This window comes from Nicotiana tabacum, chromosome 15, assembly GCF_000715075.1.
Source record: "Nicotiana tabacum cultivar K326 chromosome 15, ASM71507v2, whole genome shotgun sequence".
NCBI lineage: Eukaryota > Viridiplantae > Streptophyta > Magnoliopsida > Solanales > Solanaceae > Nicotiana > Nicotiana tabacum.
In genome coordinates this window covers 32,094,178-32,112,226 of record NC_134094.1, presented here as the reverse complement: position 1 = coordinate 32,112,226, position 18,049 = coordinate 32,094,178, and the positions used below count along the sequence as shown (strand labels likewise).

At 35.1% G+C, this 18,049-nt stretch overlaps 4 protein-coding genes across 4 annotated transcripts; 2 read left to right on the top strand and 2 right to left on the bottom strand.

Moving 5' to 3' along the window:
- The first annotated feature begins 960 nt into the window (after positions 1-960).
- On the top strand, positions 961-4,040 carry LOC107798215 (uncharacterized). Its single transcript, XM_016621187.2, has 2 exons — positions 961-1,095; positions 1,587-4,040. The coding sequence occupies exon 2, from the start codon at positions 3,280-3,282 to the stop codon at positions 4,018-4,020; it is 741 nt and encodes a 246-aa protein (XP_016476673.2). The 5' UTR covers positions 961-1,095; positions 1,587-3,279; the 3' UTR covers positions 4,021-4,040.
- On the top strand, positions 1,903-3,252 carry LOC142169573 (uncharacterized). Its single transcript, XM_075231449.1, has 3 exons — positions 1,903-2,212; positions 2,354-2,564; positions 2,607-3,252. Exons 1-3 carry the CDS (start codon positions 1,903-1,905, stop codon positions 3,250-3,252), a joined length of 1,167 nt encoding a protein of 388 aa, XP_075087550.1.
- Positions 4,041-7,117: 3,077 nt separating the features above from the next.
- On the bottom strand, positions 7,118-9,425 carry LOC107798216 (E3 ubiquitin ligase PARAQUAT TOLERANCE 3-like). The gene has a single exon (XM_016621188.2). The coding sequence runs from the start codon at positions 8,939-8,941 to the stop codon at positions 7,535-7,537; it is 1,407 nt and encodes a 468-aa protein (XP_016476674.1). The 5' UTR covers positions 8,942-9,425; the 3' UTR covers positions 7,118-7,534.
- Positions 9,426-10,970: 1,545 nt separating this feature from the next.
- On the bottom strand, positions 10,971-17,235 carry LOC107798219 (apyrase 2). Its single transcript, XM_016621193.2, has 9 exons — positions 16,477-17,235; positions 15,150-15,278; positions 14,998-15,054; positions 14,768-14,860; positions 12,877-13,082; positions 12,629-12,720; positions 11,782-11,999; positions 11,458-11,647; positions 10,971-11,370 (listed from the first exon to the last, which is right to left on the bottom strand). The coding sequence occupies exons 1-9, from the start codon at positions 16,807-16,809 to the stop codon at positions 11,255-11,257; spliced, it is 1,434 nt and encodes a 477-aa protein (XP_016476679.1). The 5' UTR covers positions 16,810-17,235; the 3' UTR covers positions 10,971-11,254.
- Positions 17,236-18,049: the final 814 nt, after the last annotated feature.

Below are 18,049 nucleotides of genomic sequence, written 5' to 3'. Positions count from 1 at the left end.
TTGGCTTAAATGGTCTGTTTACTAGTAAATCACCAAAAAGTAAAGTAATAAAGACTTTTATTAGAGACTTTCATATTGTCAAGTTTTTTTTTTTTTTTGAAGAGTGGATCCTTAGAGCCACTCAGATCCTTAGAACTTTATTCCCTTATTGATAAAATTGAAAGAAATAATCTCCAATTAATCCAAAATACATAAAATTCATTGGCGAAAAAAACACAATAGAATTTAAAGAAGAGCAATTTTATTGTGCCTTAATAAAATACAAACTCCAAAGTCCAGGAAAAGAAAAGTTGAGAAATTAACTTGAAACACATGACGATTAAAAATATGAAACGTGAAAAAGAAAGAAAGAAAATTACTTGGTTATGTGTGGGAGCAAAGTGAATAGTTCAACTCAAAACAGCCAAATTAGCACAATGTTTTCCGAAAGTAAAAATATGGGTAAAGTCTATGTACACACTACTCTCCTCAGACTCGACTTATGGGATTACACTGGGTTTGTTGTTGTTATTTTTGTTTTCTAAGAGTACGACTGCCACAGGGACGGATCTAGCGCTATGGATACAGATTCAATTGAACCCATAACTTTCGACAAAACCCGAGAATATACTGTGCAAAATTACTGAAATATGAGCATATATTAGTGTTTGAACCCATAGACTAAATGAGGCTATGGGTTCAGTGGTAAAACTGATGGGCAAAGTTTCACTTATTGCGAGAAGACTGGAGTTCGAGTCTCTGTGTACATAACTTTTATTGCAATTTTATTTGAGTTACTGTTTGACTTCTTTGTTACTTATGGACTTTTTTTGTCTCTTCCCATTTAAAGAGGTCTGTTTCTTATCCTTAAAAGATGAGGACCCACCTAATTAATTTTATTCTTTAATGTGTACTTCATTAACTTGTGGGGCTTTTTAATAATTATAAAAAAGTTGGTCTTCATAAAACTTTAAGAGATCAAAACCTTCCACTTTTCAGAAGGTTCATCAGTTCCCAAATTTTTAAAGCTAAGGTTTCAAAAGAATCAAAGCAAAGGCTCTTCTTCGGTTCTTCTTGGACATAAACTGCAATCAATCCTCTTCTTTAGTTTTGCTGGTATGCCTCTATTGCTCTTTCTCAATAATAATGCAATAATATTTATTAATTATAAGTTACAAGATTTGCCACTGCTGTTCTTGGTTCTAGCATTTTGGTTCCATATAAGAAACGGGTCAAATGTTTTACTCTATTACTTCACTAATTAAAGACTTTCTTTTGGATTCATTTATTTTAACTGTTAAACTCATGTTTAGCTCACATATAGTGAATTTTAGTGATAAACTGCTATGATTTATTTTGTGCTTCAACATTTGAGTTTTAAGGATAAATTTAACTTTTTATATCATATTAATTACTAGTCAATCATTTCCTAAACTAATCTTAATTTTAGGCCTAGGGAATAACTCCATTCTTGTTGTACTGAAGAAATTAGATATTGTATCATATTAACTCCAACTTCATAAGTACTTAAGTTGTTGAAATATCGATTTGGTTGGATTAAGTTTTAATTATACCTTGAAGTGTAATTTATTTTTTGTGATTTTTAGGATCTTTTTAGTGAGGGTGGATATGATCACGAAATTTTTCAAGGCTATTCCAACTCCTCAAAATTCTGGTTCTGGTTCTAGTCCTCCTACCCCGAGTTCTTCTCCATGTCCAATTATTCATGACAATATCAATCTTTCGGCGGTATCAAACAAAGAGAAAATATTGAATTTGAATCTTGAACCTGATCCCGCAGAAAGAAAGTAAATTTCAGAGTATCCTCCGAATTTACGTGACCGAGTGAGAAGATATTATATTCAACAAGGACCTTGTCAACCTCGTAATTGTAGTTTTCCAAAAAGAGATTTTGGTGGATTTATGCGTCAATTTAATCTTGAATGGTTTAACACTTCATACTCTGGATGGTTAGAATATAGTGTTAAAGTTGATGCAGCATTTTGCTTATGTTGTTACTTGTTTAAAAATGAGCATGGAGGACATGGAAAAGTTGGGGATTCTTTCACAAAGAGTAGTTTTAGAGCTTGGAATAAAGCTACAGAAAGGCTTAACGCACATATTGGAGAGGTGAATAGTCTTCACAATAGATGTTTTATGATGATGAGAGATTTAATTAATCAAGAACAATCAATTCTAACCTCTTTTGACAAGCAGTCTGAAAAAATTAAAAGTGATTATCGAGTTCGGTTGAATGCTTCGATTGATGTGGCAAAATTTCTTTTAAAATAAGGAATATCTTTCCGGGGCCACGATGAAGGTGAAACTTCTACTAAAAGAGGAAACTTTGTAGAACTCTTACAATGGTATGCAGATAGGGATGATGAAGTGAAAAAAATTGTGCTACAAAGTGCTCCACAAAATAACATGATGATTGCTCCAAATATCCAAAAAGAGATCGTGAATGCTTGTGCGAAAGAAATAATTAAAGCAATAGTTGAAGATTTAAATGAAGATTATTTTAGAATTTTGGTTGATGAATCTAAGGACGTCTCTCATAAGGAACAAATGGCTCTTGTTCTGCGGTATGTCAACAAAGAGGGAAAACTTATTGAGTGATTTCTTAGTATTGTTCATGTTAAAAAAACAACTTCATCGTCATTACAAAAAGCAATCTATGATTTGCTTTTAGAGCACTCATTGAGTCCATCTCAAATACGGGGACAAGGTTATGATGGAGCTAGTAACATGCAAGGAGAAATCAATGGTCTTAAAACTTTAATTCTGAAAGATAATTCTTCGGCATATTGTATACATTGCTTTGCCCATCAATTGCAATTGACTCTTGTAGCCGTTGCAAAAAAATATTGTGATGTAGATCAATTTTTTGATATTGTTGCTAATGTCTTGAATATTGTTGGAAGTTCTTTTAAGCGTAGGAATATGCTACGAGAGGATCAGGCAAAAAAACTAGAGGAGTTACAAGTGCTTGGTGAAGTTCATACAGGAAGTGGACTAAATCAAGAACTTGGACTCCAAAGGCCAGGTGATACCCGATGGGGTTCTCATTTTAAGACAGTGCGTAACTTTATTACATTATTCTCGTCAATCATTAATGTACTTGAGTTTCTTGTAAGTGAGGGTGCAAATTATCTTGAGAGATCAGTGGCAAAAAGTCTAGTGAATGACATAAGATCTTTTGAATTTGTGCATATGATGCATTTGATGTTAAAATTATTAGCAATCACAAATGATTTGAATATAGATTTGTAAAGAAAAGATCAGGATATTATAAATGCTATGAAGCTTGTTGGTTTCGCCAAGAGGCAATTGCAAGTGATGAGAGAATCTAAATGGAAATCTTTGATAGATGACGCCTCTTCATTTTGTTCCAAGCACGATATTGTGATCCCTAAAATGGATAAGAACTATCATCTTGGAAAGTCAAAGCGTAGGAGTTCAAGTGTTACATATTCTCATCATTTGCGTGTTGAAGTTTTTAATACTGTTATTAATTTGCAACTTTCGGAGCTTAATAGTCGTTTTGATGCGGTGAATAGTAATCTACTTCTTGGTATGGCTAGTTTGAGTCCGGATAATTCTTTTGCAAATTATGATAAAGACAGAATTATGAAACTTGCTACACTTTATCCTCATGAGTTTAGTGGTTCAAAGCTTGAAGATCTCAGTTACGAGCTTGACAACTATATTCTCTTTGTGAAAGAAGACAATGATTTCTCTAACTTGAAAGGACTTGGAGATCTTTCAGAAACATTAGTTGAAACAGATTTGTACAAGACTTGGAGACTTGTGTTTTTGCTTGTGAAATTAAGTCTGATATTGCCTGTCACTACTGCAACAGTAGAAAGAGCTTTTTCTTCAATGAAGTACATCAAAAATGACTTGCGTAGCAGAATTGGTGATGAATTTTTGAATGACTGTTTAGTTTGTTATATAGAAGATGAAGTATTTGAAAGTGTACCTAATGATGCGATTATTGATCGTTTTCAAAACATGACAACCCGTCGGGTACAATTGTAATGGTGATATTTATTGAACATATATTATGTTAGATGGTTCGGTACTTGTTACATATATATTAAATATCATTGTTCGTATTTCATTCGGTTATTATTGTATAGTACCTTGAGGTATATCTTAGAGTCTAAATCTTGAACCCATAAAGTTAAATTTCTGGATCCGCCTCTGGACTACCATAATTATATATAAGAGTTTTGACGCGTCATTTTTTTAGAAACTAAACTTAATTATTTTTCTTGTCCCTTTTCCAATTGGAAAGATTATAATGTAATGATGATTAGTAGGTTTACAATAAGCAAATTTTATAATTTGCTGTTTAAATGTCATGGAGGTTAGACTTTATGTTCTCCTCCTTCATGTAGTTACGTATTGATTATACAAAGGGTAAATCCACTTTCCATTGTTGTTCTTAGGTTGGCATAATTAGACTCCCAACAGCTTAATTGTTGTACAAAGGTTTCACAAATATCTTCATATGCATCCATTTCTAGTAAATAACTAAGGGGCTACTAGAGAATATACATAAAGTACACAGAGGAACGACTCAAAGTAAGACCCCAATATTAGATTGATTAATATTGGGGTCGAAGATATATATGTGTTGGTTTGATTTTAATATCTATACATATTGTGCTTTCGTTATTATATTATCAGTATTATGTCTTATATATGCATGTTTGACTATATATAACTTATCAAAGTTATGAAAACTTCACCTAAAATATTATGAAAACTACGTAATTTTTTTCTCATATCTCAGTTCAATCTTTAAAGAGCATGAAATCTCATTCTTTGCTAGAATAAAATATTATGCTAGAACTGAAGAAAAGAATTGACTTCATCAGTTTTATAAATCTGCCACACCAAACATTACTCATGAAACATAGTGACAAATGGGGTGTTCAAACCGAACCGGAAAAATCACACCAAACCTATAAGTCAAATCAAACTGATTAAAAATTCGACTATGTTTGGTTTGATTTGGTTTGGTATTGAGTAAAAAAACCAGAACCAAACTGACATATAAATATATATTTTTTTATTTATACTTTTAAGACTTTTTATAGAATTTTGTTTAAAAGATATCTAGAAATATTTGAGATCCTCTCATGGGGTGTAATCTATACCGTGCATTCATTTTTATTTACTTTAAATAATGAATTGTATCATTTTCTTATTAATTGTTATTGAAATGCATCAATCATTTCTTTGCTCTTTCATATACATATTTCAAGAATTCTTATATCTTTTTCGAATTTGAAGTGGTATTTCGATAATCTAAAATTACACATAACATATCATTATTTAGGTGTCATATTGATTTTTATGTTTAATTATTAAATTAATTTTTATGTGTAATTATTAAATTAAGTTAACCATGAAAGCATACATTAACCAAAAATCATTGTTAGACGACTAAGAAAATAAATTATTATGTGTTACTAAAAAAATATTTCCATAAGAATACTTTAATAAATCATGTTTGTTATTTTTTTTAATTTTCCCATAATATAATTGCTGAGGGTAGCAAACTTTTCATTGGGCTTGAATGTCACTAAGTTCACATTAAATGAAAGAAAAGAGATGTCATGGTCTTTGACGTAGTAAACAAATATTTCCTAGTCACTACCCTATAACTAGACAATAAACTGTATTTATATCAAATGAAAGAAAAGAGACGTCATGGTCTTTGACACAACAACCAAATATTTCCCTGATCCACTAGCCTATAATTAAGTAATATGCTGAATTTATAAACTTACAGATAATAAAATACGTTCATATAGTTTTCAAATGCCGCTTCTCTTATGTTGGGGAACAACGTAATTCCCTCTTTGCTTTCAAAGCAATATCACATAAGATCAGCAGTATAACAACAGACTAATGCAAAAAGAACAAGCACTACCATGCTTGCCCAACCAGCTTCTTTCACTGTATATGTTGTAAAAAAAAATCCAACTACAGTCATGACATTTGTCCCTGTTTCATAGTAATCGAAGATTCGAAGCCCTTGAAATTCCATAAAAGTAAAGCCATTCAATTAATCAAGGGATCTCTGGAATGCAACCGTGGCCGAAAAAATAAAGAAGTTAAGCACATTATTGATAGCAAGTGTTGCAACAGATGTAAAGGTCGTCGTCGCTATTAAGTATAAAGTTTTCATTTCAGTGATTTTGTTTATTTTTCCTTTTCTCTTCATGCTTGAACCTTGTTCTATTTTAAAGAAGAAACTTCACAAAGCCAAAGTTGTAAAAAAGTTGATTCAATTAAGTTTGAGCAGGAAAGAAGCAGGAAGTAACTGCAGTTTTAATCATCTACCACTTTCATCTATAATTACTCTCAACAAAATTCCTAAAGCACTGTATGAAGTATGAATTATGTGATGATAATTGGTGATTAATGATAGGTAACTGTTTGACCAAAAAATGATAATCCTTGGTTAAACTAATTAATTGATTATTAAAAAGAGTCAATCCTAGTTAAAGCTAATAACTCCAGATCTTGGATGAATAATGTAAAATAGTGGGATAGCAGGATAAATGCGTTCTTAATAAATGTATCCAGATGCGGCAGTATGCAAGAAACACTAAGTATTAAATAACATTAAATGACAATAAATGTAAATAAGGAGGAAGATTCATCCAATACGAATAGGGTGAATGATTCCTTTCTCTGACAATGATGAACAACAAAAATATGCGAGAATATTGTGCACTTTCTTGTGACAATAGATAATCCACTAAAGGCTGAATCTCTTCAAAAGTAGTTCTTTGTATTTTTTGTGAGAGCTTATCTTTTTACAAGTGTTCTTATCATATAGAAATCCCCCCCCCCTCCCCCTCATCTTTCCTTCTATTTATATGAGATATTTCCAAAGAACCCTAAAGTACAATCAGAGAGAATATTGGACAGAATATTCCCTCTGAAGATACTAGTACAAAACTAGCCGTTATTCCTAACTCTACTACTCGACCTCGGCAACGACCGGTCGCTAGGCTATGCAGCTCATTCGATCACTGGTCGACCTCGACCACACCACTCGTAATGAATTTGCGAATCACTCTTAGCGTCCTCTTCTGCACGACTCGATCCTCAATCTGATTTTGACCCATATAGTTACAAGCTGACAACAATGGTGAGAAGGACTTACTTATCATTAATAAGAAGTAACAACAATTACTTTTTCAAACCAAATCAAAATGGTATTTATTGTCAGATTAAAAGTAGCTACAGATTTAACAATGCAAGCATAATACTGCTAGGACCGCAGACTGCTAAGACAGGTCCAAACTAGAGTACATTGAAGATATTCATTACTGTTATACATGATTTTTGTGGAAATACAATATAGAACCAGAAGCCTAGAAACATTCAAAAGGAAAGCAAATACAAATTGTTGAATTGAACGACACTAGGTTTGCAATTCTTGGCAGCTTAGGCAAGAGACTCCCACTCTTTGTTTTCTCTGATTAGCTATAGGGGCATTGAATTTTAGGGGTCTAAACCAAGAGCTTTATTGGCCTAGAGGTGGAGCCGCCCTTGGTAAGACAGGATGGCCAAACTGAATATCTATGGGACTATGGCCATAGCTCGTATATTGCATGCCTGTCCAATGAGGATGATAGGCAGCAGCGTTCATGGCCAACATGTAATTCTCAGCAACAACATGGTCTTGAGCAACTCTCCATCGCTTGTTTACAGCAGCACCATCAAAAGGCATGCTTGGTTTCTTCCTTTTCTTCATCTTTACTGCCTCCCCAACAGCTATTGGACACTCTTCTACAGTCCTTAAAGCCCTAGAAGTCTCTTCTTTTTGAGAAGGTACAGATAATACCTCTACCTTCACAGCTGCAGACTCTGATGGGAATTGTACTTTAGGGAGGGAAATGTGTTCTGACACCATATCTTGAACTCGAGGAGCACTAACCCCATGCTCTGAACTACTGCTATTAGACTTGTTGATTCTGTTTATTGTGTCTCTTAGAGTCATGTTAGGCAAGAGGGTGTCAGCAAGTATATTTCTAGCCCCGCATACGCAAATAGAGTTAGAGATTATATGTTCCCTTATACATTTGTTGCAGAAACTACTAAAACAACATTTGCTTGCTATGACTGCATCTTTTATTAATCCTATACACAATGGGCAATGTAGCTCCGGTGGTATATTACTAAAGGAACGCTTAGAAGAAGACGAAGAGGAAGAAAACCCTTGAACCTCCTTTGAAGAAGCAACGTCATTGGACTTTGTTGGAGGCTTCACTTTCTTGATGCCATAATTGGGGTCACCATTTGTAGGGCAGTGCTGAATGAAATGGCCAGGCTCGTTGCATCGATGACACACATAACCCCGTGGTGGCTTTTTCCATTCCATCCCACCTCGACCAAAGCCGTAGCCGATAGAGGAATGGAGGTGCCGCCCTAAGTCTGGAGTATCAATTAAATTCTTGATCTTAGTCTCCTCATCATTTATACTATTAGTGGGGGCATTTAACACTGGATTGCCTGATTGATTTGGGATCAATTTTGGAATTGCATAGACATCATCCCCAAAATCATCGTAATCAATATTGTGATAATTCTTAGCAGCAATTGACTCTCCTTTTACTACTGTATTATTCTCCTCACACATTTGGGCTTGGTCTAGTTTTGGCTCTGTAAGACATGGGATTACTATGGGCAAGCGAGGTAAACCAGGAACACGACAAATCAAAACACTTGTATTTTTAGGAATCAAAGCGTCTTGATCTACATAATCTTCGTTAGTTTGAGCGTTGGTGATAAGAAGATCAAAATCTTTACCTCTACCAAAACGCTTGGATTCAAATATTTTTAATTTCAAATTGCCAACAGAAATAAATTGATCAAGAATTGGAATTGCATCATAATCTTTAGCACTTTTATACTTGAAATACACAGCCATGATTGAATTCTTTTTCTTAGAAAAAAGAAATCAAAGAATAATAATAACAAAGAGGCCCTGTTATCAAGAATACAATAGGGCTAGTTCAAAATATTGAAATACAAACAGAATCGATAGAGTTGTACCAAAATAACACCAAACAGAATCGTATCAAGCTAATTCTCTTGACGAACTCCGATTCTTCAACAGGCTTCAGTAGGCACTAGGGTTTCAATTCGCACCCAGCACGAACAACAACCAATTCAAAACGCCGAGAGTTTAGACGGATGGAATTGAATCAAAGCACTGATTCTTCAAAAGTACGCACACAGCAGGGAACACGAGAGCGTCTTGAAATTGCGACGGAAGCAAATATTTGTGTGTTGTTTGAGGGAATTGTTTCCTGAAATCTGAATGAGGTTCTTCTTTATATAGATTTTCCCTACTCTCATTCTTTCCGAAACCCACTTGGATTATAATTACATAATCACCGACTCAGGTTACCTATTTTAGAAGAAAACAAAAATAGACAAGACTTTAAACCTGCTAGCTAATTTAATATTTAATTACATAATCTATGGCATTATCAGGATAATTCACAAAAATATTTATTTTTCATAAAGTTCACACTTGTACTTTTTTTATTTTTTCTTAGGTGGAAATTCTATTTTGTATGACATTAAGGACACAACAACTACAAGTATGGTGCGCATAGTTTGACCAAATCCGAAATTCAAATCGAAATTCGAAATTTTTGGATTTTTGGTTTGGATTTTTGAATTACGAATTGTATATAAAATTTTTAATTTTCACACTAATTCTTATCCACCGTATTAATGTTCTTGTTGCATTTTCTTGATAATAATTCATTACTTGGATACTATATTTGGATGGTTGGGGTGAGAATGAGGAACTTTTCGAACAATTTAACATGAGTACTTCATTTGTATATTACATCTCGACTTATAAGCCCAAACTAAATATCCAAACCGATTAATTCGAAAACGTACTTAAAATATCTGATCCAATTCGAGCTTATTTGGATTGGATTTGGATTATTATTTCTTCAATCCGAAAACCGAAATTTTCATGTTCAATCCGAATTGCCCGAACGCCCACCCCTAGCTACAAGGGTTATTGTAAAATTATAAGTAATCATTCATCCTTAATCAGCGATTTTGTACTTTACCTACCCTATAAAAATTTTCACTATAAATTTATATTTAATTGATCTCCAATACAAATATTAAGTAGTAGGTGCAAAATCCAAAAAGTACACAAAAAGGAGTAGAATCCAAAATCCAAGCTAGATCTTCTAATATCTAGAGTGAAGTGGATAAACCACTCTCTTTGTATATAAAAAACAAGATGCACAGTCACTGATACAATATAAAAGAAATTGAAAGGAGTCCTATGGAAAAGAGAATTACACATAAATACAACTCATATACATGCAACTCATAAATCAGCGATTAATGCACCTCAAAAATTCTAATTTTTCTTTCTCTAACTTCCAAATAGCGGAAATCAAAAATAAAATTAAAATTTTTGCTGCTAGTTCCTAATTTGCACAGAGAAATCAACGAGGAAATCGACTTTATACCTAAATTGTTCGAAAAGTAAGAAAAAAACACAATTTTCAATTTCTGAAAAAAGATCTTTTTGATGGTCAAAGACCTTTTGTCGAACTATATCTGTCTATTTTCTAAGAGTAGTTTTCCTCTTCCTGTTACCCAACCCAGAAGGCAATGAGGGGGGAATCGATCTCATGTCATCCATATAGATGACCGCCCTCCAAACCAACTGGGCAACCCAAAAGGTTATAGAGCTACTTTAGCTAATATACATTAAGAACATTTTAGGAGATTTGCAACTCATTGGGAATAAAGACCACCAGCTGGGGGAACTAGTTTTTGACGTACTGTGTATATGTTCGTCTCGTTGGATACTTGCAAGAGTCCACTCAACAAATTCACATTTCGAAACCCATATCAGGATTGCTAGGTTAAAGATTTCCAGTTATCTTTCAGAAGGAACTGGCGAAGAGGAATGAATGAAAAGAATCAAGTAATATATGAATCTATCATATCGTGAAACAAATCAGTGTTTCCTATAATATAATCACAAACAGATCTTATCATTATTCTTAACCATCCACCCTCTCTGAATAAAAGGGGAAACAATCTGAATTTGCTCGGACCAGCCATCCAACTAAATGGCAAGGATGATGTTCTAGAGCACGACGAGCCCAGTTGCAGATCGGAAATAGCTGATAGATGATAACCACAAGCTAATAAAAGGCAAAACTGGTTGAGTTAATCTTGAATCTCCAAGTTAATTCATTGATGACGCGACTTCAATGGCACTGCCTAATGGCCATGCGGCTTCAACCAGGGAATTCTTGTATTTCACCTTTTTCACCAATGTCATTTCTTGACGAGCATCAAGTCCTGTCCAATAAAGAAAACAATGACTAGCTGAAACATACTAAAAATGATGAGTGATTTGTATATTCCTGAAGGAAGACTAAGTCTTACCAAATCCATCTACAAGTAGTGTGTACTGGTAAACAAGATCCATGCACAAGAACGGCAAGTTATCAGGGTCCACACGAGGAAATGTAGCTTTGGCATCATCAATTCTAGTATCACAAGCACGTCTAGCTGCACTCTCAAAATCAATTGGGCGAACTTTTGCAACAGCTGCATTTGGATCAACAAAACCAACCTATGCCCACAGTACATTAAGATAGTCAGATAGCCATAGAAGTAGGGAATTTATCCTTCTTGGGACAGCAAAAAACGATACAATTCTAAACCCATCAAATCTTGGTAAGCATCTAACTTAATAGTGACTTTTACCTCAGCAGCTCGGTCAAAGAAAAATGAGGCAACAAACATATTCTTCTGACCATCTCCGCCTCCACCGTTCCACACACCACCAAAGGTGCATTTCATGTGGGTGCATGCTGATTCATTAACTTTCAGAGCCTTCAGGGCTACCATCCTACAATTTGTCAGGCTTGATCCTTGAGACATAGCTGATGCTGTGTAAGTCTTTCCTCCATACTTGTAGGACCCTTGTAGAGAACAAATTGTCAAAATACATTTGCTTATATAGGAAATTATAGTTATAAAGAATAATTCTAATACCAACAGGAGTTACAGGCCTTTGTAAATTAGGTATCTTATGCTACTACTTTCTGCAACATTTTCAAATGATGATAGACAACATAATTGAATCCTTTCTGATAAGTTCATTAATTCTAATTCACTTCTATTCCAGTAGAAAAAGTTTCTCTCTTTCTCCAGTTGTACGTATTTCATACATTTTTAGATATGAAGTTGGGTAAAATATAACGTGATCTACGCGTGATGCCATGAGTTCAGGAAAATTATTATTATTTTGGAGTTCAGGCAGATTATTTTTTTATAAGTTCAGGCAAATTTTTGAATTGGATAGATAAAAGAATTGCCATAAGTTGGAAATAGATGAGTGACTTGCTTTAAGAGTAACGGAACATTTAAGGCCAACCTTGACTTTTGGGGTAAAGAAAAGTTGAACTTCAACAAAGGAAAGGGGAATTTCTCTTACTCATTCATTTGGGGGGGGGGGGGGGGGGGGAGGTAAGTGATACTTAAAAGAACAATGCAACAGAAGAAGCAACCATGGGACAGAATATAGCAGATTGAGAGAAGTAGTGAATACCATGATGCCCTGTCAAGATGCAAGGACTGCCGGATTCCTTGGTCACCTTCAGAATCTCAGCTCGAGCTGCTAGCAAGCCATAGTGCAAATAACTGCAAACAAGGAAAGGGTGAGTAAACACAAGGAAAGCCACATGTCCAGATGACAAGTGAGATGTCAATAAGTCAGACAAGAAATTCAAGGTAAATTGAAAAGGCGGCAACTGGGTACGCTGCTGAGATCATTTCTTTATATAGGATGAGACGAACCTGTGAACATAGAGGTAATATTTTGCCCCCTTGAGATACATTTCTTGCACATAAGTATCCTCTCCACCTGATAGTTTTGGAGCCTTCTGAGCATCTGCCTCTGAGATGGCATATGCCATTTGTACTGAGCCACCTCCAAGATCAACCACCCCAACAGTATCAGAATATTTCTTACCCAAATTGCCTAGCAAATAATTAATGGTGACCTGCACAGACATTGGCAATACAAATTCAGCTAGCTGTATCAATTGGTTGTCTCATCTATCCCACCCTCAGTTTATGAACACAAGGTTAGACAAGTTCTACAACCCATGTGACCTACATATGCAATTATCTTAATAGCAAAACAATTTTACTAGAAAATCAAGCCTCCTTGTTTTGTACCTTGGACTAGCTTAATGCTGTTTTTGATAGTTATCAAGTAAAGGGAAAAAAAGGGCAAGCCTCAACTTTTTCTAATGAATCCCCCAAATTTTCCACTATTACTGAATAGGGATAACTTAGAGTTCACTATTTGAAGAAGGGAGAATTAGAAAGCTATGAATGAATTGAATTTGGTAACAAGCTACATTTAACTAAGCACAACACATGTAGGATAAGTGACATACCACTTGAGATGTAGCTAGTGAAATAAAAGAAAGAAAAACACTGTCTCAAAAGATAAGGCGATGACTTAGATTCTGAATAATGCAAGCCATGTACCTTTTAGATTTTAATTCATACGAAGTATTTGTAGGTAACAACACCTATTTGAAGAGTATGGAGAATCAAGCTGAGAAAAAACAAAAAGAACAATGCTTCTTAATTCATCCTAAATTCATTTTCTTTATAACCGAGAAATCCCCGAGGGCTACTGGCGCACGGTTCAAAACTTGGTGGATAATGGGCCCGCCCTTCTACCCTTCTCCACTTAAATACCAAGTTTTTGTCTACGGTAAGTATAATCCAAATAATCTAAAACAACGTTCAATACACAGGACAAAATAGGAAAATCTTTCCTTTTGTTATGACCAAGAAATCCGTCTAGAGCCAACCCTTAGGACCCCATCCCTCTACCTTTCTACACTTAAATACCAGGCTTAGATTGCATGGCGCAGGGCTTGAGTCTTTCCAATTTGCTTATTCTACCTTTTGTTTCAAATACTGTAGGACAGGACTAAGGATAAACTTAAAAGTTGTTCCCCTCATCCCTACCTTTAGGATAGAATAAGTTATCCACCAAAATTTAAAACTCAACGCCTTATCCCTACCCCTATGGAAGGGATAGGTTATTCTGACTTTAGCACAAAGCTCTCCTTTCCTACTTACGTAGGATAAATAATCTTATCTTTCAGATCCAATCAGTTGTTTTCCTGCAATCCTGTCTAGTGTCACTAAACATGGTTTGAAGGAGACTGAAATACTTCTGTGGAAATTATAGGGATAGAAAGTGAATGCAACAAGAAAGCATTTGGAAAGGAGAGAGAGTCTTGTTCTATGGTTCAACAACTCCAACTTGGGTTGCTATTCATGAAGCTTCTTGAAAGGCAGCTTCTTCAAGATTTTAATTGGTAATACTGAAAGATTGCCACAAGGGTCCCACCTCATTCATTATCTTGCATTTTCTGCTTCTGGTCGTTCTCTCCTTGAACCTGAGCTAGAATTCACTCCTTTCATTCTATTTACCCTAGATCTGAGCATAAAGAGCCAACAATCTTGAATCAACATCACATAAGAGGTAAACTAGCACAAAATGGATCCTTGACAAGAGAATATAACCACTGCCCTATTTTTTCTTTTTTCGCCAGTCTCTAAGAAGCTCAAATTTAAATTAAGCAAGCACCTCTAACATAGAACGGAGTGGTAGTTCTAAGTAAGAAAAGCATAACAAGTTGAGGTTGACATTACATACCCATTGGTAAGCACCTTCCTGATTCCCATCAAGAACAGTAACCCAACTCGCCTTTGACTTGAGGCTGCTTTTGCTCTTCAGAAAATCCCTCACCTTCAAATGAGATTTTAGTCATTCGAAGTATTCAGAAATCCAAAATCGAAAAAGAACACTTAAATTCGAATACAACACATGCCCAAGTGGTAAAAAGCCTGTTATGAATGATGGTCTAAGAAAGAAATCAATTTTACCGCTTGAAGAATCTTGTCAGATGCATTACCTCCCAACTGCCTCAAACCTGCAGTTGCCTAGATAGACTCCACATCAGTATTCAGCATATAGGGCAGGCTAAAGAATCCAAATCTCAATTTACGAAATAATTCTAATAACATTATCCCCTCACCCCAACTCTGACTGGTGTATTACTGCGCAAATCCACCGGAAGTACATCCTCTGCTTTCTCCAGAAGTGATTGAAGAGATTTTGCAGCAGCTGCAGGGTCACTAGCATATGCACTCAAACCCGGTTTTTTCTGTAGTGCCAAAGCCAACTAGAGATGAACATTTGGTGCCAAGAGAAAACCTTTACACTGTATATAGGCACTCATCCAAACTTACAGGGTACATCTAGTATGGAGAAAAAAATTTCTACGAGAAATGTTTTACCTTAGGAAATCATCATTAACAATGTCGGTTGTGTATAAAAGTAGGTTGAGGTTGCATATGGTAATTTAAAGTATTGAAGGTTAAACAACAATGTCTAAATGTTAATTGAAGTAACCAATATGAAGTTAGAGTTTCGATATTCGTCAAATAAATTAACTTCCGCTGATAAGTGGCAGAGTCTAAGCGACAGAAATTATTTTCCCACTTTTCTATATTTTCCTGGAAAATGATTTCATCAACAAATATATTTCCTGCAAAACATTCTTGTCACACCAAATATGCCCAATAAGTAGAACATAAAGGCCGTTCCGCCTGCAATTATGGAGTCTATTCTTGTAATCCCTCTGTTCAATTTATGTAGCACGCTTTCCTTTTTAGTACGTCCCAAAAAGAAAGACACATTTCTATATTCAGATACAATTTAACTTTAAACTTCTCGTTTTACCCCTAATGAGATGATTTATAGCCACACCAATTCTATGACTTGTTTTAGACTACAAATTTCAAAAGTCTTATGTTCTTTCTTAGTTTCTCATCAAGACCCACCTTTATCACTTAATGCAAATGAACGTGATCCTGCTCCAAGTGGGATCGAGAATAATCTTATTCCAAGTGGGAGCGAGATGAATGAGTTTGGTCCGAGTGAGGGCGAATATTGATCCGAACGGGAACAATTTAAGATTTGATGAATCTCAAATAAGACGTAGTAACCGTCAAAGAATCCTTCGTCAACATTTTGACATTGAAGGGGAGAACTTTTTACAGTGCTCCTGCAAGAGGAAAATGGGCCATGTATGTGCAGAGGCTCTTCCTACCCTTCAAAGCATAAGTGAATAAATGCAATGGAAGAAGAAAAACTCTATGTCAAATCAAACAAGGCCAGATAAAATTGGACAGAGGGAATAGCATTTTGAAGAATAAACTGACAATGTAGTGAATTTTCACACCATCAGTATAATTCCACTTGTTATATCAGGTTACTAATTAATGCTCATTAAATATAGCATGTATGCATTATTTAGACAGTGAGTGCATAGAACTTAAACTCAGAATCCAAAAATTTACCTGTACGAAGAGCTCGAGATCATTGCCAATGGGAACAAGATCCAAATGATGATCAAAGCAAAAAACATGAACCCTACTACCCGAACTACCCGCATCAAATATAACCGCATAATTCCTGGATCCAAATTTCGGTGAAAACTTCCTATTAACTGACCCTCCCATCGACTCAGAATATTCACTCGTCGGCATTATAAATAGCACAAAACAAATAAGCAATACCGGAACCGCAATTACTAAAATAACCCCACGGTATCTATGGATCTTATCGGAGAGTGACGAATCTCCGCCGTGTTGCTGTTGCCTGTTTCGTTTTATCATTTTCTCATGCTCCATTTGAAGTGGTGGACCCGGGTCCTGTTGTTGTTGTATTTGTTCTAATAAAAGTTCGGTTGCTGAAGGTGATCGGTATCGGATCTGACCGTTACCCGGCGGTAGTTTTTTGGGCTGGGTTTCTGTTATTGACGACTCCAGTTCTGAAAAATTGTAGTACAGCAGCAGGAACAGCTTGTAATTTGGGGGAAAGTAAAATCCAAAATGCCGCTCCTGTTAAAGAGATTTTTGCTTCCAGAATGCTACTATTTGTTGGCTTTTTGATGGTGAAAGGGATGATCCAAGAGTGAAGGATAAGCAAAGGGGAGTAGTGAAGTGCAGTGGGTAAGAAGAGGGAGTTTCGGCTTTGTGTCTGTGGAAATGGAGAATTGAAGTGTTGGACCGGGCAAGGGGAGTATCGTAGAGAAAATGATCAAAATGGTCCTTAATGTATAGAGGTTGGAATATTTTGGTCCCGGATATATACAACTTAATAGGAATAGTCCTTAATGTATACAAAAGGTGATAGATTTGGTACTCAACCATAAAACTAACAGTAAAAAATAAAAAATTCTGTTAAACTTCACCCCAGTCTCTCCAAACTCCCTCCTATTCTCTCATTCACCATCAACGACCTTAAATCCAAACCCTCTCTCAAACAAAAATGGATCTGCTTGGGAAGATAAATTATTTTGCTTGTTAGTCTTATGGATTTTATAAATGAAAATCCTTTTTTTCTTGTTTGAATTTACTTGCGAATCTGTTTTAATCACTTCATTTATTAAAATTTCAGTTTGATTTATAATTTTACAACCGGAGATACATAGACTTGAATCTAATACTTGAGCGATGGATCATGAAATATATTCTCTATAGTATTCAAAGTTTGGAAAACCAATTTAATTTCATTAAATCTTAAGAGAATAGTTTTCAATGTGCTATAGAATTCTAAACTTTTGCTTTGTATCTTGATGAAGTTTGAATTGTTTTCTTACTGGGAAAGATTCAAAGAAGCAGAATATGGTCAACCAGAAAATTCTAGCCGTTACAGGACTAGTAATATAGTCGAAGAAGAGGTGATGGGCCAATTCGTGATATGTAACCAGTAATGTTGCTTCACAAGATTTCAACAGGGACAATTAAAATCGTCTTGTCCAAGTTAGTTGTTGTGCAAAAACAAGTTTTGATGTTTAAATACAAGGATATATCATATGGTTCACTCTTGTTCTTGATATTTTCTTCCATTCAACATATCAATCATGTG